We start from the raw sequence: 9,444 nt of genomic DNA on the forward strand, positions 1-9,444 counted from the left end.
GTTAATAAAGAGAGCAATTTTGTTTCGATGTTGTATTTTAAGTCTAGGTTAAGTTTTGTTGGACTTGGTTACAGTTCTTTTCCTTTTAGTTCCTTTAGTTTTTTTCTAAACCATAAGTGTACACCTAGTTGAAACATTCGTATAGTTAGAGTTCCTCGCACAACTGAAATGAGAAAATTAGAGAAAGAGTAATAAGAGTAATGAACCAACTCAGAAGAATAACGCTGACGAATATGTTGCTCCAGGGCAACCACGATATCTTCTTCACTCGTTTTAAAGCTGTTAACGTGTTCACTATGCCTTGGTAGTGTGTAAAATAGAGACTGTATACTGTAAGACACATCCACGGCATTAACAGCATCATACTTTTCTGCAAAGAAAGTTCAGAGGAAGAAAAGAATTGTTTCAACTTACATCGATTAGACCTTTGCAGAGTAAAAGCGAAACAAAAGTCATTATCACCAGGTCTGAGATGAGAAAAGACAAAGTCATTCCGGAAACATTGCTGTTAAAAGTACTTTTCGAAGCCGCATAAATCCCAGAAAAGGTCCACAAAACCACTGACAATGCTGGAGATAACTCTTTGTATTTTTCCTTGAGCAGTGCCAAACTTTGCCGGTAATTTAAAGGTCGTTTAATAAAAATCGTACTAGTGCTCATAATCACCTCAATTTTCGAAAAATTCCAAAGTCAAAATGTGTGACACTGCAGTTAAACAACAGCCGCCTCCTGTCGAAAATTTCGGAAAAATGTCAACCATCAAAAATTTCAGTCCACGATGAAACTCCCATTTTACACGGTAATCGGCCCCCATTTCAAACGCAACTACTACTTCATTCGCCAGTTTTGCGGACACCCCTTTTTGTGCATTTCGGATTTCTACACAATGGTCCTGGGAATCCTAGGCGTGGTAAAATTTGGTGGGTTTTAGACGTGGAGTCATTGAATACTTCACGTGGATATTTCAGGCATTCAGTGTGTTTGACATCGCGATGATCCTGAAATGTGGACCGACACTGCCGGGATATCTGCTTAAGGCTCGAGGTGACTTCGGGAAAGTCATAGACCCGACGCTGGAAAGGGATTTGAAGCTAATTGCTCTTCTGGTTTCACTGGAATATTACCTTTTTTTGATTGTAGGAGTTATGTCGGTACGTCATTCCAACTCGTAATCGTGGAATTTATTAATGTACATTTTTCTAGAAGAGCCCAGTGTTCTTTCTACCCTTTTTATTTTTATACGCCTTCATCATAGTGATGGAATTTGTGACATTATTTTTACGGCTCTTTACAGATGGCTTTAATTTTAATAAGAGCAGTTTGTTCACATCGATGTTCGTGGTCTACAACTGGATGTGCGTTTTCTGCTGTTTTTGGCACAAAATGGAGTATTGTGACTATTAAGGAATAAATATTTAAAAATAAACAGTGTTTTGTTCACGACCCAAAAACATAGTTTCTTACAGATATAGACTAGGGCGATGACTTCTTCAATTAATTTTTGTTCAGGATGTTCCAAGAAAGTCACCCAAAGTAGATTACGAGGTGTTGATTTTGAATTATACAGATTGGATTATAAAAACGCTCCAAATCATAACTCCATTATTTTAAAAGATATGACTATATTGGAACAAAGTTGATTGTTATCTATTTTTTGCTCAGAATAGATTGTAATTTTGAACAAAAAGTATTGTCATATTTTTAAAAATAATGAAGTTTGCTTTGGGGCGCTATTTATAACCTAGATTATGTAATTCGATATATTTTGGAAAAATCATTGAAGGAGTTGGGTGAAAATATAATTAAAAAGTTTTTTTACAAACAAAAGAAAAAGGTACTGGAGGTAATTCAGAATATCTTTTTAAAGCTAAAATTATTCCTGAGGAATATGCTAATTTTAAAACTTATTAAAATTTGAGAATTAACGAAAAATGGTTCTAGTCCTTTTTTGGAAATAACACTAGGCGACAGACTTTTCTAACAAGCATAATTTTTGATACCAGTCTTTAAAACACGCCATTTGACTAGGTATAATGGTAAAAATAAGAAACCTCCAACACGTCACATCTTTAATTAATATTTTTTGTTAAACGTTAACCTAGGGCATTATTATGCTAAATAAACTTAAATTTCATCCTTTACTATTGATTTGTAATTAATTTATTTTCCGTTTAAGCTAGTAGAATCCTTTATGTATCTAAGACAAAATTGCCCTAAAGTAAGTAATGCGAAAATCCGAGAACGAATAATTCTCGTATCACCTCAAATCTGGAAAGTGATCCATAATGAAGTTTTTATGCAAAAATTAAATACCTAAGAATTATGTAACTCTTGGAATTCTTGTAGTGTACTCCACAGATTTCTTGGTCATAATAAAAATAAAAATTATTCTATATTTATCTAAAAACTATTGGAAAATTGTAAAACATTTGGTCGCCCAATGTCTCTAAAAGTGCATTTTTCGATTCGATTTCTTTCTACAAAATTTAAGGGCTGTAAGTGATAACCAAGAGCGTTTTTGTCAAGATATCAATGCCATGGAAAAAGTGCTATGGGATTGGACAATGATGGGACTTCTGCAGGTTTTCTGTACTGTTTTTTCTCCTCAAAAAACAAAAACAAAATTCTTGAAATTGTTTCTTTGTTAAATTTGTGTTCAATTTATTATTTAGTGGTCCATTTTGTGTAGTTTAAAATTAGAAATGGTTTTTTAATACATTTTTTTAGTCCAGTCTGTGTCGTGAATATAAGTGATTACTTTGACTGTTCTTTAAATTTGAAAACAAAAATAAAAAAAAAACTTTAAGTGATGGAGAATTTTTTTGGTGATGACTTTTATATTTTCTGAACAAAATTACATAGGTTATAGGTATTTCTATTAATGTTAAAAAAAATTCAAAAACTGTCGCCTAGTGTAATTGTTTTTTTTTTTTTCATCAAAGTATGTTGTACATATTTTTGTTAATAAAACTTAAATTCTCCTGCATTTATTACTAATTGATTTCTATTTATTTTTAGTACAAATTTGTTAACTTTAACCTAATTTGTGTTTATAGTTGTAGTGCCTACCAGTTTTTTCAATCTTAAAGAAGTTTTGAGAGTTTCAAAAATCTAAGCATAAACTCTTATAAAATCATATTTAATTTGTATTTACAGATAATTAGATAAGTTTGCACTTAACAGAACAGTACGCTGGATGATCGATATGATGCTTAATAATAAAATAAACCAATTTCAGTTCGTACAAATTTATTAAATTAGGGGATTTTTGGGACAAAATTCCTCATCAACAACCCCAGCCTTACAAAACGCATATATCGGCCCGGTTAGGACCATTCTAGGCGTAGCCTTTTGACTCGCCTTGCGTAGATTCGTCAATACTTTTCCAAAAAATGCATGACAGGGCGTTTTAGATTCCATATGAAGTCCATTCGAGTCAACTGAGACTACATCTTGACCCAACTTTTCATATCTCTTTTTCCCATACCGAACAAAAAGCCTAATTTTCATTTCAAGAAGACTTGTATAATTTTTGCATCTTTTGTTTGCAACTTTATCAGGGATATCAAAACTCAAACCTCCAAACTGCCATATTTGCAATACTCGAATCGCAAAAAGTTTCATCTGTGGACTGAGACGGATCCAACTGAAGTAGAGAGGGCTATTCGAGAAAATATCACCGTAGGATAATTGACTGACAAGTATATGTGGATATTTCTGCACTAAATCATCAATAGTGAACTCAGTTTTATTTTGGTGAATTATTTTCGTTTCGTTGGTTTTTGTTTCGTTATTTATTGCTCGCTTCAGTTTGATGTATTGGTGGGTTTTACTACCGACAATGAGGAGATGGATTTGATAATCCGGAAACGCTTTCACTATATTTTCTAAGGTGCGAAGCTGGTTTAAATGCCATTTGTGTGATGTGTGGACTAGATGAATCGTCCTGTTGTCGATTAATTGATATTCAGAGGAACATCGCGGGTATCTCAAATGGTGCTCATAAGTCATGCAAGAAGTCAACATTATGGAAGCGATGAACAGAGTTATGCCACAGATCAGAGCGGTCAACCAACACGAACTCAAATAATCTGAAACAAAAAAAATTGGTTCAAGAGCAGGTTATCACTACTATTTGTTGTCCAAGGGTCATCACTAGTGTCTCATTATTAGTCGAGCATTTGAAACGTATTTACAAATTTAGTTTTTTTACAAATGAAGGTTTACATTTTGTTGACGTTTATTACAACAGTTTGGGGCAAATGTCACTTACAAGTTGAGGAAGGGTTGCCCAACAGGACCCTCTGCACCGTCGAAACCCTCGAAGAGGATTCACTCAAGTTAAAAAACCAGAAAAAAGCCGATTATTTGTACGTCGACGTGTCCTACGGGGAGATCCCGAAAGATGCATTTGCGAAATTAAAGTCTAGGAAAGAATTGTGGTTTTTGGGTGAGAATATTACTTACATCCAACCCGGGGCGTTTGCCCACTTAACAGAACTCGACAATTTGGCGATTACAAATACTCTAATTACGAACGTTTCAAAAAATAGTTTTAGTGGTGTTCCAAATTTGAAAGTGTTAAGTTTGATTAAAAACAAAATTGAATTTATTCAAGATGGTGCTTTTAGTGGTTTAGACAGTTTGCAGCAGCTTTTGCTGAATGAAAATCGGCTACGGAGGATAAACGAGACGACTTTTCAAGGTTTGGAGCATTTGCAAGCCTTGTATTTGGACGACAATCCCATCGAGTACGTTCATGTGAATGCTTTGAGGAAAATGACGAATTTGACACGACTTGTGATTAGTTTTGTCAAGGATAAAAATATCGATGAGACTGCTTTGAATTTTATAGATGATAGTCGAAAAATTGTCCATTATGTAAAAGGGGATTAGTTTGTATGTCCAATAAAATATAAAGCGAATTTTTGGTATTATTACTCACTTGGCCACTCGGTGATGATTGCGGAAGCTCCCGACGTAATCCCATCGAGTCTACCTCGAAAAAGCCGTTTGTTATTTTGGGCAACATCTTCATTGCCCATCAAAACCAGCAACAAGGGGAATTGCTCATCGGTCTGAGGTTTTCGCATTGTGGATTATTCATTCTGTAATAATTCAATTAGTTTTTCGGATTGTATTTCTTTAAAAGTGTCTCACAATACAAGATTTAAAACCCGGTTGAATGCTTGACGTTTGATTATGAAAATTTTCTCAATGTTGTCAGTAGTGCAACCGAGGAAACGTTAACAAATTAAACAGTTATTGTTTTTAAATCGTAATTCTTTCACGAAATGGTTTTGTTGGAAATGAAAGGTTTGTGTGTTTATCCACCCACGTTTGATACAGGGAAAATGAAAAATGAGAGGAATTGTTTCGTTTAATTGGTTTGGCTTGTTTAACAATAGTTGTTAACACTAGGAGGAATTTGTGATAAATTTGGTTAAAAGTGGAAACAACTACAGAGTGTGAAACAGATAATTAATGTTGTTTCACTTTAAATTTAGAAATTTAGAAAATTAGTTTTGGCTGGTTTGTCCCAAGCTAAAAAAATAAATTGCAGACTACATGCCATCTCAAACGTGTCATAAACAAAACAATAATCGTTAAACCCTGCTCGTAAAAGAATATAAAATAAAAGCTTTTGCTTCATTTAATGTTTTGATAATTGTATTATAAATGATTTTGATGTGCGGGTCGGTAATGTGTTATTTTTTCAAAAGGTAAAGAACATTTTTGCTTTATTTTTTTCAGATATAAATAAAAGGGTGAGTCCGGTTTTGTTGATGTTTTATGTTTTATTATTAAAAAAACAATAATATAGTTAGGAAGTGGAAGTCGTAATTTATATTCAAACATTTGCTAAAGCATAATATTAATGAAATCATATTTTAATGATGCTAATTTTCATCTATAATGTAATTTTTTAACAACTCATCCAAATTACATAAAAAGTTGACTTAAAAAAATTCAAGGTTGATGAAAATTATAAATATGTACCTAGCTAGAGAAATATACGAGTGTTAACTCATATTACGAATATGTAACTAACAATTACAAGAATATAAATTGAACTTCGTTTCAGATAACCAATAAATCAGAAATAACTAATTAATCAAGAATATTCTTTGGAAAATTGCAACAAAAATTTTAGAAGACTTAGTAGATTTTGATTAAAAAAACAATTTTATATTTTTTATTTTATACAGGGTGTCTCACGTAAGACTTTCGGATCTAATATCTCCGTTATTTGCCAACGGGCTTTTATAAAATTAAAATGTAGGCAACTTAGAAGGAGATTCAATGAGTCTTAATAAAATTATCTCAGTATAAAAATATAATTTTAACACTTATTTTCTCAAGATGAAATTAAGCGAAACTACTATTATATCGTTAAGTACTAAAAAATAGACCTCTACACAAAAACTTAACAAAATCACTCGTCTAAATCAGCAGAAATACGTCGATTATGTTGTTAAAATTTTGACCTAATTTTTGAAAGAATTTTATCAAAAACTTCAAATTTTTAGACTTTTTTTAGATTTGATTTTCTAGATTTCCATGCCAATGGATCTTTGGTTGTACTGAATTGGTTAGTCTAATAAATGCAGTTCATAAAGTGCGTTATTAACTTTTTGAAGTTAGAGAAACAGTAAACGTGAAATATCAACGTCATTAGTGTCGCGCATTGTCGCGTGACAGTCAAGGGTGATTTAAAAGTCTGTAATATCGTTCTTTTTTTTGTAGCCACGTATTTTTTTGCATCTTCAGCCACTTTTAACACACTTTTATTCTTTTTTTCTTGTAAGCGGGATCTCTTTGAAGGACAGATTTTTGCTTATGGCATTTTTATTGGCGATTAACAATTTAATACTCCTATAAATTTTGAGTAATTTAGCATTTTTAAAAGACTTGTTAAAACTACATTTTAAGGACTAGGGTTGTTTTAGTAATGCAATATTAATCTCTACCTACTAAATACTCTACATCTAAATTTCGTTAGAATCCGTCGGCAAATAATAGAGATATTAGATCCGAAAGTCTTAGGTGGGACATTAAAAGTACTCACAGTTCAGAGAATTTTAAGTCACATTTTAGCACAATCACTGCGACACCTTTCCAACATTTGATTGTTGCTGGTTACGTGCTCAAACTTTTGTGTTTATATTCTTTCACGTTGTTATAAACACAACTTTTTGCAAGAGCAGCAGGTTTTGTTATGAAATAATAAATGAGTTAAATGGATCGAATGACAAATATAGGAAATGTAGGTGAGTACGGGAAAAATTATGTCACGCTTATCATTGCGAAATAAAATGTATCCAATTATGGTAAAATTTATTGTGATTGAAAAATTATTACATACAGTATACAATGTAATCGATACTTAAGTAAACTAAATCGTTCGTGTGATAGCAAATTTCGGTGCCATATTTCTCTTTGAGATAAATAAATAAATTGAAATAAATAAACCCAGAACCATCCCGAATGACAGCATTTTCACAATTTGTGCAAAACTGTGAAAAAGCTGTGCTATATTAATGACGTTTTGCTTTGAACTAAGTGGTTTAGTTCAAAGAAAATCGAATTAGTTCGTATCAGTCTAAATGGAGTGTTATAGTACATTACTAACTCTCCAAGTACTAAACCATTCTTGGTACTTGCGAGTACTACTTACAAACTAGTTGGCAACGAGATTTACTTAAAGGATCGTATCGAATAAACTGGCACTTTTTCTTCGTCTTAATGAGACATTTGTGGTCTCCACTGGTATCTCCCATCTCGTATCGCGGATGTCGTAGCCGCTGCAGTGTTGCAGTCTGGATGGGCGTTCACACTGTTTACTTATCGCCCAATAAACGTATCCTTGTGGGCATTGGTACATGTAACCTTCCATTTTTCCATAGAAGTTATTGTAAGAGCGCTGGCATTTGACAAACGTTGTTGAACAAACGGCGCCATCAGTTTCGTGGAAGCCGACACTAGGACAGAGCGTTCGCTCACTGTTGACGGGTATCTATAAAAATGAATTGATGACTTTACAGACATTAAATTTTATGATGTTGTTTACCGGAGGCAATGAATTGGCGTTGAGTCGCTTGTAGAAGGAGCTTTGAGCTATTTGTCCGTTGCAAGAACTTGTTTCGTTTTGAGGCAAGCATTGGATTCGTGCGTCGTCGTAAATTCTTCCTTCAGGGCAACTCATAACGAGGATTTTAAAGTCGTGATTGTCTGAGTTTTTGGTACATTGGTAGAATAGATTGCAGTATTTGGGATGTCTCTTGAATCCGGTTGGGCAAACCAGAGCGATTTGGTCACCTTCTAGTTGACCGATGGGACATGGGGCTGTGGTGGACTGAGAAGAATCAGTGGTGGTACTTTCACCACCGATAGTACTTTGGATTGTGGTTGTTGGTTCGTTGGTACCGGTAGCACCGTCAACACCACCTGTTGTTCCAGTACCGGGATAGGTACCACCTGTTGTTCCAGTACCGGGATAGGTACCACCTGTTGTTCCAGTACCGGGATAGGTACCACCAGTTGTTCCGGCACCTGGAGTAGTTCCCGGATAGGTACCTCCTGTTCCAGTACCTTGAGTGGGACTGTCTGTACCAATAGTCGTACTTTCTGTAAAGATGGTACCTGGTGTAGAGCCATCAGTTATAGTGCTAGGGGCAGTAGTGCTTTCTGTGATTGTATTACTAGGAGTGCTTTCTGTGATTGTACTGCCAGGGGTGCTAGTGTCAGGTATAGTGCTTCCGGGTGGTAGTTGCGATGATCCCGTAGTGGAACCGCCTGCACCAGATGGCTGTCCTGGTGTGGTTCCCGTTTGAGAACTACATTCTGTGCAATTGGAGGGAGTGCTTTGTGGTTGTTCTACATAATTTCGACACATTTCTCGATTAACAGCAAAAGGATAGTTGCAGGTTATCGCGTCCGGATCCCAAACAGTATTTGGACCGCAGTTAAATTCGTATTTTGTAAAACTGCCCTTTCCATTGTCTACACATCTGTAGAATTTTTTGCAATCTTTTGTATCAGCCAGAAAACCTTCTTGGGTACAAGTGTCTCCAATTTGACTTGAAATTGATGACGACGATGTGGAGCCATTAGGTCCCTAAAATAATTTTGATCTTAGAAATGTAATGGATTAAATAACTAGAAGTACTTCGTTTATATTGTAAAGTGAAGTACAGCACGGCTTTGTGATGCGCACAAAGAAAAAAAATAGAAATCCTGCGCACGTAGCTTTTATGTTCTAAGAAAATTTGGCCGGGTTTTAATTGTCTTTACCTGAGGTTTTTGACTCCCTTGTTGACCAGGTTGTCCTGGTTGACCAGGTTGTCCTGGTTGACCAGGTTGTCCTGGTAGACCAGGTTGTCCTGGTTGACCAGGTTGTCCTGGTTGGTTAGGATACCCTGGTTGTTGTGGTTGTCCCGGCTG

The 9,444-nt window shown here is 34.8% G+C and overlaps 5 protein-coding genes across 9 annotated transcripts in view; 2 read left to right on the forward strand and 3 right to left on the reverse strand.

Annotated features, from left to right (window-relative positions):
• Nucleotides 1-17: 17 nt before the first annotated feature.
• LOC123004358 lies at nucleotides 18-737 on the reverse strand. The gene is made up of 3 exons (XM_044397593.1): nucleotides 415-737; nucleotides 211-370; nucleotides 18-163 (listed from the first exon to the last, which is right to left on the reverse strand). Exons 1-3 carry the CDS (start codon nucleotides 658-660, stop codon nucleotides 69-71), a joined length of 501 nt encoding a protein of 166 aa, XP_044253528.1. The 5' UTR covers nucleotides 661-737; the 3' UTR covers nucleotides 18-68.
• LOC123004357 lies at nucleotides 48-1,426 on the forward strand. Of its 2 annotated transcripts, none has more exons than XM_044397591.1 (3): nucleotides 48-910; nucleotides 969-1,151; nucleotides 1,204-1,426. In XM_044397591.1, exons 1-3 carry the CDS (start codon nucleotides 779-781, stop codon nucleotides 1,402-1,404), a joined length of 516 nt encoding a protein of 171 aa, XP_044253526.1. In that variant the 5' UTR covers nucleotides 48-778; the 3' UTR covers nucleotides 1,405-1,426. The 2 variants fall into 2 exon arrangements, with proteins under 2 accessions (XP_044253526.1, XP_044253527.1); XM_044397592.1 differs by having other exon boundaries at nucleotides 1,207-1,426.
• A 1,812-nt stretch (nucleotides 1,427-3,238) lies between these two features.
• LOC123016452 lies at nucleotides 3,239-7,185 on the reverse strand. 2 transcript variants are annotated; one of them, XM_044416863.1, is made up of 3 exons: nucleotides 7,070-7,185; nucleotides 4,946-5,108; nucleotides 3,239-4,091 (listed from the first exon to the last, which is right to left on the reverse strand). In XM_044416863.1, the coding sequence occupies exons 2-3, from the start codon at nucleotides 5,091-5,093 to the stop codon at nucleotides 3,253-3,255; spliced, it is 987 nt and encodes a 328-aa protein (XP_044272798.1). In that variant the 5' UTR covers nucleotides 5,094-5,108; nucleotides 7,070-7,185; the 3' UTR covers nucleotides 3,239-3,252. The 2 variants fall into 2 exon arrangements, with proteins under 2 accessions (XP_044272798.1, XP_044272796.1); XM_044416861.1 differs by lacking the exon at nucleotides 7,070-7,185 and adding an exon at nucleotides 5,161-5,281.
• LOC123016453 (leucine-rich repeat-containing G-protein coupled receptor 4-like) lies at nucleotides 4,072-4,900 on the forward strand. The gene has a single exon (XM_044416864.1). The coding sequence runs from the start codon at nucleotides 4,216-4,218 to the stop codon at nucleotides 4,894-4,896; it is 681 nt and encodes a 226-aa protein (XP_044272799.1). The 5' UTR covers nucleotides 4,072-4,215; the 3' UTR covers nucleotides 4,897-4,900.
• Nucleotides 7,186-7,321: 136 nt separating the features above from the next.
• The window catches only part of LOC123016451 (uncharacterized protein DDB_G0290685-like), a 13,277-nt gene continuing 11,154 nt past the window's right edge, over nucleotides 7,322-9,444 (reverse strand). For 2 of the 3 annotated variants that reach the window (XM_044416859.1, XM_044416858.1), the window contains 3 exons: nucleotides 9,295-9,444; nucleotides 8,072-9,118; nucleotides 7,322-8,017 (listed from right to left, as the gene is read on the reverse strand). In XM_044416859.1, coding sequence (XP_044272794.1) covers nucleotides 7,703-8,017; nucleotides 8,072-9,118; nucleotides 9,295-9,444 — 1,512 coding nt within the window. In that variant the 3' untranslated portion in view covers nucleotides 7,322-7,702. The remainder of the gene's footprint in view (nucleotides 8,018-8,071; nucleotides 9,119-9,294) is intronic. The other variant, XM_044416860.1, reaches the window with a different exon arrangement.

The sequence above is a fragment of the Tribolium madens genome, unplaced genomic scaffold (assembly GCF_015345945.1).
Source record: "Tribolium madens isolate multiple individuals breed KSU strain unplaced genomic scaffold, Tmad_KSU_1.1 Scaffold_1;HRSCAF=32;Tcas5.2_LG8, whole genome shotgun sequence".
Classification (NCBI taxonomy): domain Eukaryota; kingdom Metazoa; phylum Arthropoda; class Insecta; order Coleoptera; family Tenebrionidae; genus Tribolium; species Tribolium madens.

What these genes read in the sequence shown, in the direction of transcription:
- LOC123004358 (XM_044397593.1), bottom strand. Translation starts at nt 660, where the DNA reads ATGAGCACTAGTACGATTTTTATTAAACGACCTTTAAATTACCGGCAA. An exon ending in TCTGCAAAGGTCTAATCGAT is followed by an intron (nt 371 to 414) that starts GTAAGTTGAAAC and finishes CTTTCTTTGCAG; the next exon opens with AAAAGTATGATGCTGTTAAT. An exon ending in CGTCAGCGTTATTCTTCTGA is followed by an intron (nt 164 to 210) that starts GTTGGTTCATTA and finishes TTCTCATTTCAG; the next exon opens with TTGTGCGAGGAACTCTAACT.
- LOC123004357 (XM_044397591.1), top strand. Translation starts at nt 779, where the DNA reads ATGAAACTCCCATTTTACACGGTAATCGGCCCCCATTTCAAACGCAAC. An exon ending in TCCTGGGAATCCTAGGCGTG is followed by an intron (nt 911 to 968) that starts GTAAAATTTGGT and finishes TGGATATTTCAG; the next exon opens with GCATTCAGTGTGTTTGACAT. An exon ending in TGATTGTAGGAGTTATGTCG is followed by an intron (nt 1,152 to 1,203) that starts GTACGTCATTCC and finishes ACATTTTTCTAG; the next exon opens with AAGAGCCCAGTGTTCTTTCT.
- LOC123016453 (XM_044416864.1), top strand. Translation starts at nt 4,216, where the DNA reads ATGAAGGTTTACATTTTGTTGACGTTTATTACAACAGTTTGGGGCAAA.
- LOC123016452 (XM_044416863.1), bottom strand. Translation starts at nt 5,093, where the DNA reads ATGCGAAAACCTCAGACCGATGAGCAATTCCCCTTGTTGCTGGTTTTG. An exon ending in AATCATCACCGAGTGGCCAA is followed by an intron (nt 4,092 to 4,945) that starts GTGAGTAATAAT and finishes TTTTTGTTTCAG; the next exon opens with ATTATTTGAGTTCGTGTTGG.